At 37.0% G+C, this 22,001-nt stretch overlaps 1 protein-coding gene across 1 annotated transcript in view; it reads left to right on the top strand.

Moving 5' to 3' along the window:
- The window catches only part of ABI3BP (ABI family member 3 binding protein), a 222,646-nt gene that overhangs the window by 69,629 nt on the left and 131,016 nt on the right, over positions 1-22,001 (top strand). Inside the window, exons 3-4 of the mRNA XM_012779687.2 lie at positions 8,407-8,475; positions 10,948-11,080. Coding sequence (XP_012635141.2) covers positions 8,407-8,475; positions 10,948-11,080 — 202 coding nt within the window. The remainder of the gene's footprint in view (positions 1-8,406; positions 8,476-10,947; positions 11,081-22,001) is intronic.

Here is a 22,001-nt window from a genome sequence, read left to right as displayed (position 1 = left end):
ATATGCTAGTAATCCACTAAGTGATATATTAAAATTTTATATTCATAAACTTAGTAAACATAGTAAAGTTAGTGCAGACTTGATATTACTTATATTTCTGTGTATTCTACTTGGACCTCTAGCTACCATGAAACTTTGCATAGCTGTGAGCACCTGCCTAAACATATAGTAGAATTTCCCCAATTTTCTAGAAAAATACCCCATCGGTGTTTTTACAGAAGGGACACCCTCCTTCCTGAAAGGACATTAGTGATGCCCTTGAGTTGGTCAAGATTATCGATTGCTGCTGTTCTAGCCCTTTCACATGTAATTACTTTAGGGTCACTTGATTATTTTCTGATAGGTTTTCTGTGCTTGTTATTGATTCTATCCTCTGGAGTGATACATCTGTCACAGCAACAATATTGGGAGTCTGTCATTTTCCAGTAAGTGGCTTCTGGGTGGATGTGCACTGCAGTTCAAATATGAATCATTTTTATACTCCATTGCTGAAACTGATTTGCTGTCATGGTGTCAACTTATTATTACTCAGTTCTTTGTCACTGGAATGTAAGAATGGGTGGGGTGGGTGGGGAGCAAGGTTGGTTAACCTACTGAAATTTAGAACCACTGGTAAGTGGCCTTTCAAGAAATGAGTAGACAAGTTTCATTCTGCTCTCATTTTATGTTCCAACTTTGCCTAGATTGACTTTCTCAGGTTCCTTCTCCCCTCTGCGTGGACCAGCAGGTCAGGGGACCTGCCTGCAGCAGGGGCAAAGGCAGCTCACATGGGACAGCAGAGCCAAGGGCCCAGGCCGAGCTATTTGGTTACCACTCTGTAGTCACACTTAGGAGGGTCCTGTTTTCAGAAGTGACTTGTGGGTGAGTGGAACTCCCTGCCCAAGCTTAAAAGGCAGGGAAACTTTTCAAGGGTGTTTTTCAAACAGACATTACTCAGTGTTTTGTTGATAAATGAGGCACAGGAGCTGTCTGCCTAATGTCAAGAGTAAGGAGAATGCTTAAATTTGGATTATACCTGCTCAGGTCAGAATACAGCCAAATGAGGCCTATGGACATCTAGAGATACAAATAAGAATTGATAATATTTCTGTTGTGGAGATTTTCATGGGCAGCATATTTTTTTTTCAAGTTCTGTGGGTGATTTTATTCTTATTAGAGGGTCTTGTGATGTGCCACACTGGCTTCTAATAAAAATAGTTGCCTTATTTCATCAAATTTTAAAGCACCTTTCACTGTAAATCATTCTGTTGTTGTATATAAAATTAAGAAAAAATAAAGTGCTAATCAATGGTACTACTTTTGTATCCCTTGGGGCTTTTGTTTTATGGTATTGAAAGAGCTTCCTTTGACTTATTTACACATGAATTTTATATTCTTTTTGCAAAAGAGATTTTTCTTTTTTAAAATATTTGGAAGAGTTTTAACAGAAAAGTTGTAATGATATTAAAGAGAATTCTTGTGTACTTTACACCCAAATTTTTCTTTTTCTTTCTTTCTTTTTCTTTTTCTTTTTTCTTTTCTTTTTTTTTTTTTTTTTTTGAGACAAGAGTCTTACTTTGTTGCCCAGGCTAGAGTGAGTGCCGTGGCATCAGCTCACAGCAACCTCAAACTCCTAGTAAGCTCAAGCATCCTACTGGCTCAGCCTCCCAAGTAGCTGGGACTACAGGCATGCACCACCATGCCCAGCTAATTTTTTCTATATATATTCGTTGGCCAATTAATTTCTTTCTATTTATAGTAGAGATGGGGTCTCGCTCTTGCTCAGGCTGGTTTCGAACTCTCGACGTCTAGAAATCCACCTGCCTCGGCCTCCAGAGTGCTAGGATTACAGGCGTGAGCCACCGCGCCTGGCCTACACCCCAATTTTTCTATCATTAACATCTTACATTAGAATGGTACATTTGTCACAACTAATGGAACATTATTAACTGAAGTTTATACTTTGATTTCCTTAGTTTTTACCTAAGGCCTCTTTTTTCTATTCTAGGGTCCTATCCAGGCTACTGCATTACATTTAACAGTCATGTCTCCTTAGGGTCTTATAGATGGTGTCAGTTTCTCAGACTCTTCTTGTTTTTGGTGACCTTGACAGTTTGAGGTGTCTTGGTCAGGTATTCTACAGAGTGCCCTTCAATTTAATTTTGTCTGATATCTTTCTCATGGTCAAACTGTGACGTGCAGTTTTGGGGAGGAAAATATCTATACTTTTAAGAAACATTATTGCTGTGAGCTAGGCTGACGCCGCGGCACTCACTCTAGCCTGGGCAACAAAATGAGACTCTGTCTCAAAAAAAAAAAAAAATAGAAACATTAGAAGTAAAATATAAGCCAAAGAGAGGTTAAATTACTACTAAATCTCTTCACCTCGAGAGTCTAACTCTTCTGCTTCATCTTCAAGCCAGCAGTTATCAATGGCCTTTTTTCCCCACACAGCATCATTCTCTGTGCCAGCAAGAGCATCGGGGGTGCAGCATTGTAAAACAGTTCTCCACTGATTTCCTTCCACATCACTGACCCTCTTCTGCCAGCTTTGAATCTCTCACTTTCTTGACCTTACTAGAAGATGTACTCCTAGACAGCTGCACCTGTCAGATACCCTTGACTGTAAAACACATTTGGGACATGTTCAAAGATGGAGGGGAAAAGTGTATCTTAGAATCAATGTAGTATGAAATTCTGAATTTTGAATATGCCATAAAATAATTTTGTGTTTAATATTGCTAAATTACCATTTGAAGTTTAGACATGACTATGTTGCTTTTTATATCTCCAAATAAAATTAAAACCAGTAAATCCCCACCAACCAGAATAGCAAGAAATCAGATTTCCCTTTATTAGAATTCCATTTCTCTCAAAATCTCAAGGAGCTAGTATAGCCCAAGTGGAGCTCTGCCTGACTTTCACATGCGTTGGAAGAGCCACAGAGTCAACTCCATTCACAGCCACCTCCACATTGAGCCCCGAGAATGTTGGTCCTCTCCCATCTGACCAGGTGCCTGCTGGCTGGGATCCCAGCGCCGGCTGGCACAGCTCTTGAGAGGAGGCCCAATGTATGAGCAGCCACTGGCTCAGTCCAGTGTTCTTGCTATGTTTCGAGGGTGGCAGCCCAAGGTGCCAACTCTCTGCATCCCAAAGTAGTCATTTCTGAAGTTGCAGCCACCCAAGGAGAGTAGTGTAAGAGGTGATTCTAGCCTTTTATGCTGAGAACTCATAAGGGTTCATCTCTTCTCCCTCTTTGGAGATGCACCAGGAATTAAACCTCAATGTTCTTTTTTAAACCTCCAAATAATGATAGGGGTAATCCCATTTCTTTCTCTTTTTTAACATAAAAATAAACCTAATGACTGGCAAAGGTATTTATAGACTATCTTTAAGGGGCTCAGTGCCCCCTACATTTTGATCTTGAAACCTCTCTGGGCCTTGAAGAGTGTTTGATCCGGATTGGGTCCAAAGAGACCTAGACCTTAAAAGCAAAATAGTATGAGCAGAGGATGCCTCTTCCTTCTTCTGCCAGAGCGAAACCTACCTGTCCCCCAGAGCTCTGGTTTCCAACAAGACATTTGCAAGCCAGGCTCTCCTTAGTTGATGGAGAAGGCGTCTTTCTACATCTTACGACTTCAGTGACTGAGGAAAAGAATTAGGAAGAGCACTAGATCAAAAGATTGTTCCAAACTGTTGTTTGATATTCTGTGTGTATTTATTGGAGGACTTACGTTTTTCTTATGTAGTTAAAACAAAACAGACTATGAGTAGGAGTACTGTATTAACTTGAATTCACTCTCGCCATGTTGCCAATTGCTGATTTTGTGATCCTCCCTGAGAACAAATGAAAATAAAGTTGAAGATAATCATACTCTATAAAGCAAGGAGGTACCTCAAAGAGGAGGTTGAATGTAATATGGTTGGCTGCATTTTCTTTTTTTTTTTTTTTGCTGCGATAGAGTCTTAGCTACTCAATCAAAAATCTGAAGTAGGTTACAAAAGTAGAGTCATAGTATAACATTTAAAAAGATAGAGTAGGGGAAATAAATGAGAGTGAGTATTCTGATAAAGCCGGGAAGAGTTGTTCAATAGAAATATATATATAGATACAGCCTCAATATTTAGTAAAAGAGGATCATATATTTAGCTTGGATGTTTTAAAAGGTGTTTTATAATATTTAGGAAGTATTCCACTGTATTCTTAATTATTAATGAAGAATTGGCATTGGATTTTTGTCAAATGTCTTTTTAGCACCTGTGGAAATAAGTTTACTTTTTCCCCTTATGTTACATTCCTAGAATAAACTATCCTGAGTCATAATGTAGTATTCTATTATGTGTTGCCAAATTCTGTTTGTCAGTAATTTTTTAGGATTTTTTGCATTGATACATTTATGAATGAGTTTGGTCTGTAATTTTCTTCTTTTTGAAATTTCCACACTTTGGAACCTGTGATGTTTGCTTAAATTTTTTTTTGAAAAATGTCCGTCCTCCATTGTAACATGTCCTTAGACCTCTCAGGGTACAAACTTCTGCTTTCTAGACATGATCAGCATCGTTGTCATTATGACAGCTAGCATTTAATCAGCAATTTCTGTATTAGGCATTGTTATAGCTTTAATCATTGTTAAGGACACTATATGACTAGGTACTATATTTTTTCCCCATTTTGTCAGTGAGGAAACTGAGCTGCACAGAGTAAGTGTTTTATGCTGTACTCTTAAGTAGCTGAGTGGGATTTAATCCCAGGCTCCAGAGCCTCTGCTGTTATGACCAGAAATTTAGCTTGACATGAAACCAAATTGCTAAAATGATGGCAAAAGTAAATAATTATTTAGTGTTTTTTCAGGCCCCATTACCTGGTTTCTTTTAGGATTATCGTGGCTTATTTTATGTTTCTTTCATGGACACTTTCATGGCAGAAAGTTTGCATGGCAGAAATAAGCTTCCCTGTGACCGCATCTTGAAGAGGGAGGTTTGCAATGCAGGTGTCCTCTCATGGAAGCAGCCCCAGAATGTGAGAATTGAATTGGGATTTAGCAAACCACAATCATGGGAGGATTATTTGCATTACCAAAAAATATCCTTTTTTTTTTTTTTTTTCCAAAAGAAGTCAGTGGATTTCCTTAAACAGTAACCTGTCCCCATCATCCACCATAGGACATTTAAAACATTAAGCAAATTAGATTGAATGAGTCTGCAACATTGCATAGGCTTAACTATTGGGAATGGAAAGTTTGTTAAAGTAACTGCATTCTATACAAATTTTCTTAAATTGAATTTTAACTATCTTCTCTAAATGAAGAAGTAATATATTTTGGCAGAATTTTTGATCAGGCTGCAATGTATTTATTTCCAGGATGCTACAAATCCACACAGAATTTCACTGTACAGAACAGAAATAAAAATCTAGTTTTATTTTCCATGCCTGTGATTCCGGTGAGCACAAAGACTGTGGAAATACGTGTATGTTGGAAGTATTTAATGAGCAGTGAGAGCCGACACATGCACCCACGTCCTAACATCTGTTCCAATTTGTAATTGGCTGTCACAGCCTATAATTTATGATGTGATAATAACAAAAAATTATTTTTAAATTGTTCATATAACTCTATGTCTTGAATCATGGTACTATCTTTGGCTTCTGAATATTTTATTTTCCTGGGTCTTTTTTAAAAAAAAAAAAAAAAAACACTAGGCACAATTAGTATCAACAAAGGAACTAAAAGGTTAGCTATCTGCTTCAATGAGAACAATTCAGGAAAACTAGGGGTTTACCTTTGTTTTCTAGAATTGAATTCCTGAGATTTATTAAAAGGGCATTCTGTAGACCTGATTAAGACAGTTACATAATTTGTAGGGCCAAGTACAAAATAAAAATGCAGGACCCCTGGTTTAAAAAACAGGGAAAAAATTGTCATTAAAGATACTAAGATATAAAGCTTTTTCCTTTCTCCCATGGTACCTCCTCTTGTCATGATGTTATTTTATTTGCTATTTAATGACATAGAGAAAAATTAAAATTTAAAATTATTAGCATGGTTTACCTTTTATATTATGCAGTGCCTGTTTTAAATGGAAATGTGAAAGAAAGCCTTTAACTCCTAAGTGGAATTACTGAAATTGCACAGTTTGTACTTTGTAGTTCATACACACATATGTATTCTGTTCTTACTAGAATAGTAGAAATGCTGTACAAAACTCCACTTTTTATTTCACTTCTTGATAATGTGCATATTCTAACCAACACTCTTTTTTTGTTGAAGAGAACTAAAATGAAGAGAACTAAAAAGGAAAGCTACCATGGGATGCTCTATCTTTCCCTTTCCTTCCATGCCATTGTTTCAGCTTAAGTGGTTAGTTAATGAAGGGTGACATAAGTGTAAGTGGTTGGCTAATGTGTATGAAAATAAAAAGGCTTTGATAGGGTTCCTTGGTTATTCATATTTCTTAAAATGCCATTGTCTTCTTTTTGCATTTGAAGCAAGTTCTGGTCGGAATGGAAAGTGTGACCTTTCACAGCTCTTAGTTCACCCTCCCTGCCCCCTTACTCAGCCATCGGTGTGACATACTTACCTTGTTCTGCCTTTGAGTCTCGCTGAACTCCCACACTTACGGGTTCCTTTGGAATCCGATGCTAAAGGAGCGCCTCAAATGCCCTATGTGAACAGGGAGGCAAGAACTGCAGATGTGCGTGTAGTTCTTGTCTCCCTGCTCACGTGCATGCTCCGTTGTCCCATCAGACTTCCCTTTCAAAATACGAGTTCAAAGATAAAAATAGTAAGAATTTCAAGATGGTGACAGCAAGACATTAATCCAAGCATAGGACCCTTCTGAGCATGGAGCCCTGTGCAACTATATACATCATGTGCCCGTGAAGATGACCCTGCCTCAGTGATCCCATCTATAAAATGGGGCGATAATAGCAGGCTCCAGGTAGGATTGCCATGAGGAATAATTAAGTTATAAATGTAAAGTTCTTAATACAGTAGCCTGCACATAGAAAGCAACACTCAGTGCATGCTAGTTTATTGCTCTATATGCCCCCAAAGATCAGGAGATGGTTATTGGATTTCTACTAGGGAACTTGTTTATTTGATTTGGGTCAAGCATTCCCTATATAAGCCCCACTAAGTAAGATGGCCTTTGGAACACGTATACTCTGGAATAGAATGAACGCTCCTTGTTCTGTGTGTTGGCTGTGAGGCAACTGTACAGTTGTCAGCAAGGCTCTGAGGTGAGTTTAAGAGGCTGCCTGGGTATCTTTATTCATTGGTAATCACTGTGGCAGTTTATAGCAAATAGGATTGTATGGAGCATCCAGAACAAAACAAAGGCACAAGTCATTAAAAGCACTTGAGTTGCCAGGTTGTCTCCCTCTGAAAATACAGTCAGCTCTGCAAAGCCTCAGGAGAGAGAGAACCTCTGTTCCAAACTCATGCAGGGGAGATATTTGAACCCAGAATGAAAACAAAACAAAGATAGGACGTCTGCCTTAGTAAGTAGGGATGAGCTCCGGTTGACTACAGCGTCCAACTGAAATCTGGTACAGCGTGAGTTTCAGGGTCCAAAGTTCCTGAAGAAATATTGTAAATAATACTCCTCAACTGGTTAATCCAGTAAAGCTGCTTATACAAGGCTATTTTGTATGCCTAAGATACATTTGGTTTATTTACAATGTTTAACCAACCATTCATCTTGGAAATCATAATTTTTTAAAAATTTTGATAAATGATAGCCTCTTATTGAGTTGGTACACATTGATTGCATTAACATAATTTTATTTAAAACCTTAAATTCTTAAATACTTTTAAGAATTTCTATATATTTCACTGATACATGTTTTAAACTGAAAACAATACTAACTTATAAATTGTTCATTAAAATATATTGGATATGAAAACAGGCTAAGAGATTATACAAACAGGATAAAATCTAGGTAGGGCATTATAAATATTCATGTTCCCAGAACAGTGAACCATGTCACATCATGCAATAGGTAAGACTTATGTGTCTTGTGTTTGATTTCCTTCTTTCATTTTGGAGCACCGGGCTTGACCCCCTGAGGAGCAGGCTAACAGAATGGGCATAATCTTATTTTTAAAAAAATCTCTTTGTGGAGAAAAGCATTGATGAAAATGTGGCATAAAATCTGTGTCTAGCATGATTCTTTTAAGAGTTTTCCCTCACCCTTGTCCAATTGGTCTTGAAAATCTGGTCTCAATTTTCATTTTAAAAACTTAATAGACTCAACAGGCTTCTCAGGAAGCATTAACTTTTTGGATTCCTGGGTCCTCTCACTCACTGGCGCTATGGTTATGGAGGGCGACTGACTCCAGGAAATGCTGAGTCAGGCCTTGGGTGTGCTGCCTCCAATGCTGGTTCCTAAAGGATTTTTCTGATACATAATGTTATTGTTTCCAGATGCAGAGCCGAAATATCTAATAGTTGTGCGACCTGCTCCCCCTCCAAGTCAAAAGAAGTCATGCTCAGGTATAGTCATTTTCATTGACCTTTTTTTTTTTTTCCTTTTATTAACTTGAAACCATGACTTTTCATCTTTTTTGTACCCATGGAGACCAAATGCCTTAGGATGCCTTCAGAATGCAGAGTGGGAGATTTAGGCCCTTGGTCAACAGTTTACCCCGCTGGGGAAGTTGCACCCCCGGCATTGGAGACTGCTTAGGGTCTGCTCCAGGCACCACCACCTGCGAACTGCAGGGACTGACATGAGTTATTGGACCTCTCTCCTCCTGGGTCCTGCTGTGTCATCCAGTTGTTGTGAGGATTAAATGAGTCTATGACAGCGCCTGGCCCACTGTGGGTGCTCATCTGGGGTCAGCTCCTGTTAGCCTATTCTATTCTACACTGCGTGGACTCATGCCCGCCATTGTGCCTTTCAGACTTTAAGGGCAGAGTTTTATGTCTAAACTTGATTAAGGAGACTGTTTACATCTCAAAAGGATAACTCATTCTTGTGTATTAAATGGATTGGAACTTAGGTTTATTTACTCTTTATCTCTCCCTTCTACATACTACTCAAACATAGAAGGAAGGACTCCTTTCATAAAATAATAAAAACAGCAGCAGTGCCCATTTTCCCCAGCCTAGGAAGACTTGAAATAGGAAAGTAGATAACATGTAAATAAATAAATAAATAGAAACTTTCTACGTGACTAAAGAGTAAAATCCTACATCTGATTTTACTACTAAATCTCAGATCAAATAAGCTGGCCATTGCTATAAGGAAGAACTGTAGAAGCTGTGAATATGCTTTTCTATCTGCTGTTGCTGCTTCCTAACTCTGTAGATAAGAGTTGATCACACATTTTGCTTTTCTTTTTCTAATGTGAGCTCATTTATGAATAATGATCTCCTAACCATGTTTCTCTTTTATGGTACACTGGATATCACACACAAAAAAGGATTTTTTTTGTTTGTTTGTTTGCTATATTTTTCTATAGGGATAAAATGGGAGGGAGAGCATTCAGCTATTCAGTTATACTGAACAAAGGGCCTTTGTAGCTCTGTACTCGGGCTCCTAGATGTATCAGCCCAAACCTGGTTGCCAGCAATCAGTTGCCACAATCCCCTCTCCTCCTGTTGATTTCCACTTCTTTTTAAAGCAGCATTGAGTGGTTAAGCATTTAGAAAAATACACATTTCTTTTTTCCTGGCCTCTTATCCCAAAGTAAAAGGGAAATTTCAATCACTCCTTACAACTTGTTAGTGAAAGTTGCCCAGGCAGTTTTCCACACACTTTAAAATAAATATACTCTCAATATTTTAAGACTGTATTCCAAAATATTAAACAATAAAGTCAAGCATAAATATGGTTCCATGGGGTTCATTTCATATGAATAGTAATTGAACTGTTTCTTGAAACAAGTATGATTATAATACAAATGTATAAAAATATATAAGAAAAGTCAAGAGCATGATCACACCTTAGTAGCACTTTATAATTTCATTCCAAATGCTCTTGAAAACTCTGCCATGCATGTTGCTTCTGTCAGATGTAAGTTCTGTAAGTTGTTATTCCAGTAAGAAACCTTCAGAACCCAGAATACACATAATCTAGTGGTGGCAAATTGTCTCATTGTAGGACAGATGATTTTTTTAGAGATGTTTAAAATAATTTTCAAGAATAGTTATTGTTTACTTGGTTGCAAACATGTGTTTATCCTTCTCTGTAAATCATTCCAGATCCACCTGTAACAGTGCCTAATATGATGGCAATTCGAATGGTCTGTGTCTAGCCTCCAACGAGGGCAGATTAGCACCTGGAGGGAAGCTAGGGGGCACATACAGTTTGAACAAACCCTGAGGTGATTCTGATATTCTTTTTAATCTCTGAGTTAATTTTCACTAATGTAATGCAATGATCTCATACATTTTACAGATGAAAAATAAGGCCCCGTGAAGTTTCAAGGGTGTCCAAAGTCACAGTAAGAGCAAAGTCAAAACTCAAATCCAGGTCTCCTCAATCATAATCTACTTTTATTTTTACTACATTACTGGCTTAGCTCACAATGTATGAAGATAATGACATTTAGGGAACCTAAGGCTTGCATGACCAAATAATTATTTTGCTAAGTTTGAATCTTCAAAATGATTAATTAAAATTTATGTGGCAGATACAAATATGAAATGGAAGCTATTAATAATCCATTAGTCATTACATTATTCCCAAATACAGATTACAAAGACAAAAATTATATCTGTTGCCTGAAAGGAAAGGTGGGGTATTATATCCTGAGCAAGATGAAACAATTTCCTGAGCCGGTCATAACAAACTGAAAAATAATTTCTAAGGCCAGTGTCATAAAATCTTCGAAATAGAATGACAGGAACTTGATGTTTTCACACTTTTCATCATCGTACCTAGTCATCTTTATGCATTTTACTCAAATCATGACAATATACCAGATGTTTCCAGAATTAACCTGTATGCTGCCTCTGTAGGTAAAACTCGTTCTCGCAAACCTCTCCAGCTGGTGGTTGGCACTCTGACACCAAGCTCCGTCTTCCTGTCCTGGGGTTTCCTCATCAATCCACACCATGACTGGACTTTGCCAAGTCACTGTCCCAATGACAGGTAATTCACCATAATGGAAAATTTTGGTTTTCATCTGAAAATTAGCAATTGTTTTTAACAGTATCTGTACATGCTCTAGAAGAATGTATAAATATCAGGACCGTTAGCATTTCCTTGTCACCTATTCTCTGTGCAGCCCACTCTAGGTGTGAGGTGAACAAAGACACACAAGTCAGGGGCCCTACTGGGAGAAAGTTATCATCCACCTGAAGAGAAAACACAAGTTATTTCTTCCCAAAATAATAAACTATTGAAGGAGTCAAATAGCAAGTTGGCTATTTGATGGCTATTCAATGATAAGTATAATAAAAGGTCAGAGAAAGGGGGCTGAAGGCAGTTAGAAAAGACTGTTAAAAGGTGGAAAGGTGACTGGAAAAAGAATGAATCTTCAATATGATGATTGATGAACTGCTTAATCCAGTTCTTAAAGTGTGGTCCCCAAACCAGGCAGCATAATTATCACTTGGAAATTTGTCAAACATTCTTTTTTTCTTTTAAAGAACCAGGGTTTCACTGTGTCACTCAGGCTGGAAATATAGTGGTGTGATCATAGCTCACTTCAGCCTCGAAACCCTGGGCTCAGCTTCCCAAGTAGCTGGGATTATATGCCTGAGCCACCATGTCCAGCCAGGCAAATTCTCCCACCCCCTCCAGACTTACTGAAGCAGGAACTCTAGGGTGGGGCCAGCATTTGTGTTTCAACAAGACTTCCAGGTGATTCTACTGCCACTGATGTTTGAGAATCACTGGCTTCAAAAACTGGAGAGACTCACAGGGAAAGACATAGGCAGAGAAAAATCACAGAGTTGAAGATGAGGCTATCATTGTCTATGGAAGAACAAATAAGAAAAATCTAGGCAATTTTTAAAAATTACTGCCACCCATCCATCCCTCCATCCATTCAATGCACACATTTGGCACTATGTTCTAGGCACTACGCTAAATGCTGAACCATGATTCTAAATTGGTTATAAAATGGTATTTATTTATCAAAATATTTACTATTCAAAATTCAGAAATTTTCATCTGGACAAGCACTCAAAATTTTTAAGCTTCAATCAAGACATTTTTAAAGTTTAAATATATTCAAAGTGATATGTGTTTTAAATATATTCAAAGTGATTTTTAAGTCTTAAAAGGTTTTTTAATACAATTTTATTGTAAGTTTTGTAACATAGTAAAATACACAGACTTTAGTGTATAGTTTGAGTAAGGACAATGCATATAACCATGTATCATCCTATACCCATCAAGAAATAGAACATTTTTATCACCCTGAAAATTGCCTTCCTCCAGAAGCAACCACTATTTTGGTTTCCATTACCATAGTTTAATTTTGCCTACTCTAGAATTCCATATACATGGAATCATATAGTATGGGCTGCTTTTGTATGTGTGTCTTCTCTCATTTATCATGTTCTTAAGATTCATTCATGACATTTCAACTATCAATAGTTCATTCCTTTTTTATTCTTGAGTATTATTCTATTATTTGAAATATTCTAGAGTAATATTCTAAGGTTTATTCTCCTGTTGATGGACACTTGAATTGTGTTGAATTTTGATTTTTATGAATACAGACTTTATAAACATTTCTGTATAAAATTTTGAGGACATACACATTAATTTCTCTTAGAAGAATACCTAGAAGTGGAATTGCTGGGTTATAGAAAGATGTATATTTAACTGTTAATATGTTTAGCCTAACTTTTCTACCTCCAGTCCCACAAGCAATAGATTAGCGTTCTATTGTTCCTCATCCTAACCAGCATTTTGTGTTGTCAACATTTCTCATTTAGCTATTCTAGTATAATACTATCTCATTAGTTTTAATATGTATTTCCCTGTACTAAGGATATTGAGCACTTTTTCATGTATTTGTTGGCTGTGTGTATATTTTTTGTAGTGTTTTATTTATTTTTGTCTAAATTGAACTAAAACGAAAGACCTTTAAAAGTGTTTATATATTCTCAAAAAGTACCTTTCATATGACTTTGATTAGGAAATCTAGACTTAAAAAATCAATTTTTTCTTCATATGTTCATGTTTCTCAAGGGATAAATACTTTGAAAAGGGCACATAAAAGATACTTCCAAAACCCAATTTTTGGAAAAATAATTTTAAGTGTTTTAAAGAATCTGAAATATTCCTTATTTGACCCACCACTAATCCCATGACTTATTTTGTTTGGAAAATGGACTCTTAAAAGAACATGCTTTCTTATGATAATTCCAGTTTCTAGTGGATTAGTCCAGGGTGCCAAGGCTGAGAAAATAAACATTTATGGATTGCTTTTTCCTTTTCATTTTAAGAAAATTCTCTTATAAAAAAGAAGAAAAAGAGGGAAGGGAGGGAGAAGAAAAGGAAGTTAATTCGGTATGCTTACAGCAAAATGCAACCTGATTTTTAGATTTATTCACTTTTTTTTATAAGTCTTTGAGTCTGCTTGTTTTTTGGGTATAATTTCCTCCCCTGCCCTCAAGCCTATCCTTTAATTTCACTTGGTTCTACTGACCCTTCCATGAAAGAATTTATCTGATTGATTCTAACTGATAGATGTTGCCATGGTGTAATAGCACAGGAGATAATGAATACAGAGAAAGGAAGGACAGATGACCTAACAGAGCTAGGATTTTAACCTAGGCAGTCACCTCTAAGGCCCACGCTATTCAGATCACACCAGATCTCACCCTCATCCCCTTGCACACACATCTAGGCTCTGTTCTCCTCAAATAGACGGCATCATGTGTGTCAAATCACAATATTCAAAATCAATAAATCAAGGTATTTTTGACTGAAATAGGGAACTCTTAGGACATGACTTAAAGGGAAGAATTAAACAGTAATGACTAAAAAGTAGCATTTACAGTACTTGTATATTTCATTTACCTATGCCTCCTTTCTTTCTAGTTAGCACAGCTAATAAAGAGCTAAGGTTTCAAGTCTTTGTGGTGTTCGAGGAAAAAACAATAGTCTTTTTATTTAAAAGCTTTGGAAATACTGCACATATTATGAGCACCCGAATAAATCTACCAGAACTGCAAATGCATATAAATAAAAGCAAATTTGGAGAAATCTACCTTCATATGTTCATACAGATTTTTAAAGAGTTTAGGCTGATTCAGTAGGATAGAACCAGCAATAATAGCTACAGGGGATCATTACTACTTAAAAATTGGAATATTAATACAGCTGAAGTATTCCCTCAGGAAAAGCTTCTTGCAAAACCATTCGGATCTGAATGCTTTTGGCTTGCTACAGGAACACCAACTGGTATCATTTTATCCATTGTTATTTGGCACTCTCTATATAGTCTCTGATGTTTAAAAATCATTTTACCTTTGTACAGTCTCACATAGCCTATAAAAATAATGTATTGAAGTTTTTTTCTTTACACCCTGACTTGGGACTTTCTCTATCAAAGCTCTTGGGTAATAAGTTTCCAGTGAGAAAACTCATTTTTTGTTTTGCTTTAAGCTTGGAAGTATTAGTGAAATGTCACTTAATCCTTTGTGGCATGTTTCTATTCATATTTGCATAGGGTCTGCATGGGCCTCCCTTGTTTTTAAATCCTTTTCTAAATTCTTATTGGAAAGCGGATGAGCTTCATTTACAGTTTTTATTTTCAGTGGGCTTTGAATGGAAGAGTATACATACATTTGTCTGAAATATATCCTAATTTGAAATAAAGTTTTCAAATTGGTCCTGATGAAGGGTAAAGCATGTTTTAAACCAAAATCTATTTCACAATTAATAGCAAATTTTTCCCTTCCCAAGTTTCCAACTTGTTAAACCTTTCAAGATTGCTTTAGTTCTTACTCCTTTGCCAATTTATTAAAGTTTTGATTTCTTTAGAAATCATTTTCACATTTTCTACCACTCATATTGTGTTTATTTGCTCTTAATGTAGAATGAGGGCTCTCCTTTTTGGCCAGTTCAGAGCAGTATCTTGCCTTTTATTTTTTCTCCCCCGCAAGTTTTTGGGAAGTAGGTATTTTCAGTGTCTGTGAATTCTCAATGGGTTGAGCCCAATACCTTCTTACTTGTTGGTCTTGCCATGTAAGTTTTAAGCTTGGTAAGGGCAGGGACCACATCTATCTTGCCCACCATTATTGCCCCAGCCTTCAGGCCAGCCAGCTTCTGGAACATAGTGGCCCCAAGTGAATGTGTGATGAAGGAATACTTACAGAAATTGTTAACATTGTCATTGTGTCACCATTACGTCAATCTCAACATGACAAAACTGAATTCATACTTTTTTCCTTGAGATATCACCTCATTTGTCTCTTTATTACTTTCTAAAGTACCATCTCCCCTAATTTGAAACTTAATTCATTTTTTATTTTTAATCTCCTATAGCTTCTGAAGGCCCCAAGTTATATTGATTAGCTTTTGAAAATTACAGGTAGCTGCATCTTCTATGCTTCCTTTTCCATGTTGGTTCCAGTCCACATACTTCTTTTCTTGCCCTGGATCCTGGCAATAGCATCCTGGCTGCATTCCCTGGCTCTTTTCTTTACTCCAGTCCTTTCTGGCTTCCATAGTACTGAGGAACTCTAGACTTTCCACCATCATCTTGTTCTTTCTTCATCCCCAGTTTATCTTTCCCTCTCCCTCTCTCCTCTTCTTTCCAGGAACATATTTCTGATTTCAGACAGTGCTAATGATCCCATCCTTCCCCGATGATCTCCTCTCTCTGACATTGCCCCTTCACTGCCATTGTTGTCTCACACGATCAAGATTCCCTGACCCCAAACCAAAACCTCCTGTTGGTCCTGTTATAATCTCCTAAGCTACTTTTCAATGTCTTCTCTTAATTCCCAATCTTCTCAGAGTTTTCTGCTCCTGTGCTCTTGATTCCTATATCACCCACACAGTTGTGTTCCTTTGCAATGGCTTCCATCCCCTTCCTACTATTCCATTGAAACATCTCTTAGTGTTCACCAATGATCAATTCATTACAAAGCCAGTAGGTTTTCTCAGTTCTTTGTCTTCTTCACCACCCTGTGGAATGGTTGGCCATCCCCTTATTCTTGAACTCTTTATTTCCTTGACATTTGTCTGTGGGTTTTCCTCTTGTCCCTCTAACTGTTCCTCCTCCTCTTTGCTTGCTGCTTATCCCACCTTCTCAGTGTGGAACAATGGGTCTCTTACCTGTGGTCTCATCTGCATCTCATCTGTGCCTTGTCTCTAATATCACCTCTATATACAACAGTGTTTCTCAACCTTTGTGCCGACAGTGCTTCTAAAATTGGTGTGGTGGACCTTGTTAAATTGTAGATTCTGGTTCAGTAAGCCTGGGGGAGAGCCTGAGAGTCTGCATTTTTTTTTTTTTTTTACAAAGCTCCCAGAAATTGCTTTTGTTGCTGTTCTACAGAGAACAGGAGATGTGGCTGGTATGTAAATGCCTTCCAAGGCTGAACCTTTACCTACATCCATTTCCAAAGTTCTAAGACTGTGTTTTCAGTTATTCACAGAATATTTTCATTATAGTGACCAGGTAACAGTGATCACCTCACGTTCAAACTAAATTCATATTTTCTACACTATTAAGAAAATTCCTTTTCAATCACTTTAACTACCCTATTCTTATATTGAAAAACTTAGTTTTGATTTTTATTGTCACATTCATCAGCAGACATATTCCATAAGGAGTCTGACTTCATAAATTCTTTCCTAGAAATATAACTTTTATCTGTTCCTATCTTTTTCTTTATTCTGTTCCTTCTGTGAGACCTTTCCTTGTTGTCTCATACCTGGCCTACGCCTGTTGAGATGCTTCCCTCCAGTTGCTCTGTGACTAGTTTTTCCAGAGCTGATGAATCTAGCTTCCTGCATCACTGCCCAACTTAACTCACCTGCTGAGGCATCGCCACCAACTCCCCACTGCCTGGTAAAATGAGTCATATAATCTCTCAAAGAATATATCTCAAAGGATACCTGAGTCATACTCCTGAAGTGAGGTATCAATCTGGCCTACGCTGCTTTCCCTGGGCCTGGGTAGGATGTTCTCATTTAAACCACACCACTGGGATGGAATTTATAATAAAATGTAACCTGTTAGTTCGTCAAGTTCAGGTTGGAGAATGCCTCACCCCACCCGCTCTCTGCACTCTGCCTTCCGTCTGTCTGCTTTAGTCACACACAATGCATGTCTGCCTCCCTCTGTCTGTTAGGAGCTCACTTTTGAAGTTCTGCAGTGTCCTACTCATGTCTCTCACACACCTAGCATTACATTTTACAGTAGTAGGTTTCAATCGATATATAAGTGAATAAGCAAGTGGAATGTTAAGAAGAGGCCCTAAAAATCCTTAATCCAGTCCATTCAGCCCTTGAACCTCCTATGTGACATCTCCCATCCAGAGTCCACAGTGAGCATTTCCAGGGATGGCAACATAACATGAATATTGAAGATAACAAATTCTGGTCCCACCAACCTAAGCTCAGAACTCTGCTTTATTATTTTCTCAGTGGCTTTGAATAGGTTACTTAAATGCCTTTAGCCTTGGTTTTCTTATCTGTAAAACAGGTAACAATGGTAATAGAGTTGCCACAATGAGGTGACACATGTCCAATGGTCAATACAGTGTCCGGCATGTAGTAAGCATCCAATTAATGGTACCGTGCTTGTTGCTAGTCTGCTTGTTGCTTTTTATATTATTTTATAATTGCTATCTCAGGCAAGCCATTCCATTTCAGATAACACTAGAAATACTAGAAACTTTTCTTTCATTGAATTTAAACCAGCCAACAGTGGGGGATATTAAATGAAGAAAGGATATCTTGGAAATAGTTGACCAGTTTAAAAATTATCACAGGAGTCCAAAGATAAGGACTTAAATTGACCCTTAAATGCTACTTAGGAATGGAGAAGAGAAAAATGTAAAGGAAATCATGTAGGAAAACATACCTAGACTTCACACTTGATTGGACACGGGGGAGAAAGCACTCTGAAATCAACAGAAATGGGGATCACAAGAGGAATGGATCAGGGAAGGAAGATGAAGAGTAGATTTTAAGGTAGTTATGAAATTCAGGGAGGATTAAGTCATTTGATCATAAAAAGATTTTACTGTAATAAAGAAGTCAGACACCAAATTGCAAAGAGACTTAGACATTTTGGGTGGTAAGAAAGTGTGAGAAAGAAGATTATTCTTAAGAAATTGTGTTAAAAAAATGGAAACTAAAAATAGTGGTAGGGTTAAGAGAAGAATGTTAGTTTTATTTTTGCTTTGGTAGAATGAAAGGTTTTTAGACCTTTCATTCTACCAAAGGGAGGGAAGGTTCTTGAAGTAGCAAGAAAAAGATCACAGAGCTGATGGAATTAGGAAGTAGATATAAAAGATAAAAGCATCTACCAAGATGCTTATTTTTGAGAAGAAGACATGTATTACATCCCCTGATATCAGAGAGTGAAAGGAGTAGAGAGACTTTGAAAGAAAGGGGATGAGGGCAGAATTTATCAATGGTTACAATCTCAGTAAAGCATGAAGCAACAATGCTGAAGGGGGTGTCAGAAAGTGTTTTTAATGTGAAGAGAATAAAAAATGTGTGAAATAGATGTTCTAGGAAATGTAATAGTAGTTAACCACATCAAAATCATTGCTGGAAAGAAAAAGTAGAAAATGCCCCTAAAATAGTCAACCATATACACTGTACTTGGTAGTTTGTAGAAGAAGGACTAAATTTATTCTGCTGTTCAATCTCTCCACTTGGTGTCATTAACTACTAGTTACATCATAAATTCAGTTTATGGAGTTGCTACCTCTGTTGCGGGTACTTTATTAGAATAGAATGTTTGAAATATTGCTCAAATGAATTTCTAGAAACAGGATTTCAAATGTTGTCCAGTCTAATCCCCTTTCTGAGAAATGGATGCATTAAGTTGGTAAAGAGACTCCCCCATAATCATGCTACTAGTTTTCAGCTGACTAGTATCCAAGCCAAGCCATTATCTGCCTTTCCACTACATCTCGAGCTATGGATTTTCTAAAACTCTCAGCATTGAGACTCCTGAGAAGTTCCAAGCACAGAATAATGCCAGTTGAACCAAATACTACCACCAACAGTTTTGCACCCTTCAATTAGAATATGAGATACTCTTGTCCTTAAAATCCAAATTTCTGGATGCAGGCTTTCTAGAGGTCCAATCTGGTGTTCACAGGCTTCTGCCTGCATTTTTAACTGACTTGTTGCCTCTGTGTACATGAGTGCCCAGCTTTAATCATTCACAGAAAAAGGTGCAACCAACATGTACTCCTGGACGTCCTCAGACAATGAGAAGCCTCTATATGTTATGATAAATACACAATAAAACCGAAAAAGCCTTAAATAATGCCAAATTCTGATTCCTTTTACTTCCATTCTGGGTCATTTTATCTGTCTGTTTCCATTTCTTTTTGCCAAGCCCTAGAGTAGAAAGAGAGTCCAATGCAGTACGAAAGGTAATAGATTATAAGTCAGTAGCATTTGCCTGGCTCTGTCAACTGATTGTCAGAGCTTAGACACTTCTTGGCTTCTTTTTCTTCTATGATAATTCTTGTTCTGCTGAGAGTTTATTGTATGGATAAACTTGAAATAAATAATCTTAAGTCTTCTGAAAATGTACAATGCAGACATTTATTGTATTTTGCTCTGGTTTGCATTGGTTCTATAGGAATGCTGCATTCTGGTAAGGGAAGCTTTATACGATGATAGGTTGCAAAATGTAATTGAAGACCTAATGGCTTAAATCAGTATTTTTTTAGTGATTGAACTGTTGGCAATTTAGAGCAATTATATTCTAATTTTAGAATGACCCTGCAAGCATCTACATATCCATTCTGTTCTTTCCACAGATATTTATGAAGCACCTACCTTGTGCTAGATTATAAAACACTGTTTATTATCATAAGGCCTAGATTTTGTTTAAGAATCAAGGAGATTTTACTACTTTTAGTGTAGTGGTGTCATTTGTTCTCTCCTTGATAAAAAATATAGTGCTATAAAATAAATAAAGTTTAGAACTTGCCTACATTTTATCAACGGAGACAATGTGGATGGACAAGGACAAACCCAACTATGAGGAGAAGAGCTAGCTGCCTAAACACTTATTTTCTTGACAAACTTAGTACAAGAGAGGATATTTCAAATGCTTTGTGATCAAAATTTTTAAAAAATATATGGCAGGGTAGGATTTTTTTAAAACATGTGGTTAAATTTAGGTTTTTACAAAAGGACAGAACATTAGTGTTCCTTTTTATTTATGGCGAGATGATATGAGATCAAGTTGATTGGAAAGCCTTGAATCTGGCCTTTGGTAGTTCTGTTAGCAATGGGGGGCCTGGATCATGCAAGCAATTAAATCCTCAGAAATGTATCTGCACTCGAGATACATAATCGTGGAAGCCCATCTGGTCTGATTTTAGCTTCTCAGCATTTCTCTAAGGTCCTGTAAAATCCATGGCAGGGAAAAAAAAAACAACAAAAATTCCATGCAGTATACTTGTCAAGAAATATATTTCGTAAATCACTGTTGATATTTTGACTCACAGGACACAAAGGAGTTCTATTACAATTTATTACAATTCTATAACATTTGTTTCCAGTAGCAGTTAGCGGTTTGGCTGGAACAGCCTCCCCTCATCTGTCTTCTACTACTTTGGAATGGGGGATTGGAACCCTGAAAGCAGCTTTCACTAGAGAGAAGCAAACCAATGAATGATTCCAAGTTTTTCAGTGGTTTGTACCTAGTAAGAAAGTAGGCCGAATATGCAAATGAATCTCCTCCTCTCTGTACTTACTAAACTATAACCCCTCTGCTGACTTCATGGGCATGCTTCCTGGGCACAAAGTCCACTTAGAAGGGCCAAAGTTTGGTTTAATGCTCTGCTGTTGCTGTCTTAACATCACTAACTATTGAAAAAGAAGTCATGTTTTCATTTTGCGTTGAGAACCAAAAATTAGGTAGCCAGTCCTGGGTCCTCATTTCCAGAGATTCAGGGTAGTTGTTTTTGTACTACCAAGAACATGGACCTGGCACTTAGGGGGTGCCCAACAAATGTTTTTAGCATGAGTATATGGATTACTTTTTAGAGCCTTAAATAAAAGCAATTATTAACCTGAATCTTGATCCATTTAATTTTGCTGGTGTCAGGATGGGGGAGAGGTACTCAAATTTTGAGAAAAAATTTAAGATATAAGAAGGAACCTAAAATAGTATATATACCCAACACCTGTTTCCATCATAGCACAGCAGCTAGTATTTTATTTATTTAAAAATAAAAAGTAAGTAAAGTTTATCTATTGATCCCACCTCCAATCCTATTCATCTCCCCACCTGCTCATTGAAGACAAAGCACTAGTGTAAATGGTGTATTTTTCCAGTATTATCCCTTTGTAATGTCAGGAATAATTTATGACAATGTATTTTGTGTACATGTCTTAATATTTATGTAAATAATATGAAACTATATATATTCATCCTGCAATTTGCTGTTGTCATTCAATATTTTGTTTGTAAAATCTATATTGATACATGTAACTCTAGTTCATTCATTCTTGTTACTGTATACAGTAGTAATGAAACCCCCTTTTTGATCTGTTGCCACACTCTTAGGCTGTTTAGAGCCAGAGGAGTCTTTCTTTGTATTCTGATACTGCCACTGATAAAAGTCATTAGATAAGTGATACTGGGCAAGGTAAGTGAATGTTCTAAAACTCAGTTTTCGCATTTGTAAAATGAGATGAATAATTTATACCACTTAAGATGGTATTTTTTTGTGACAATTAAATGAGATATGTAAAACCCAGCATGCCATAAAGGTTCAAAAAATAGTGTGAGAATTATCTTACTTTGACATATATAAATCTGAGTATTATGGAGCCCTAAGTGCAAATAATGTAATAGTGATCTTGAATTTGTATTAAGTTTTCTTATACT

The sequence above is a fragment of the Microcebus murinus genome, chromosome 1 (assembly GCF_040939455.1).
Source record: "Microcebus murinus isolate Inina chromosome 1, M.murinus_Inina_mat1.0, whole genome shotgun sequence".
NCBI lineage: Eukaryota > Metazoa > Chordata > Mammalia > Primates > Cheirogaleidae > Microcebus > Microcebus murinus.
The sequence above is the reverse complement of the archived record's forward strand: the minus strand, read 5'-3'. Positions and strand labels throughout refer to the sequence as shown.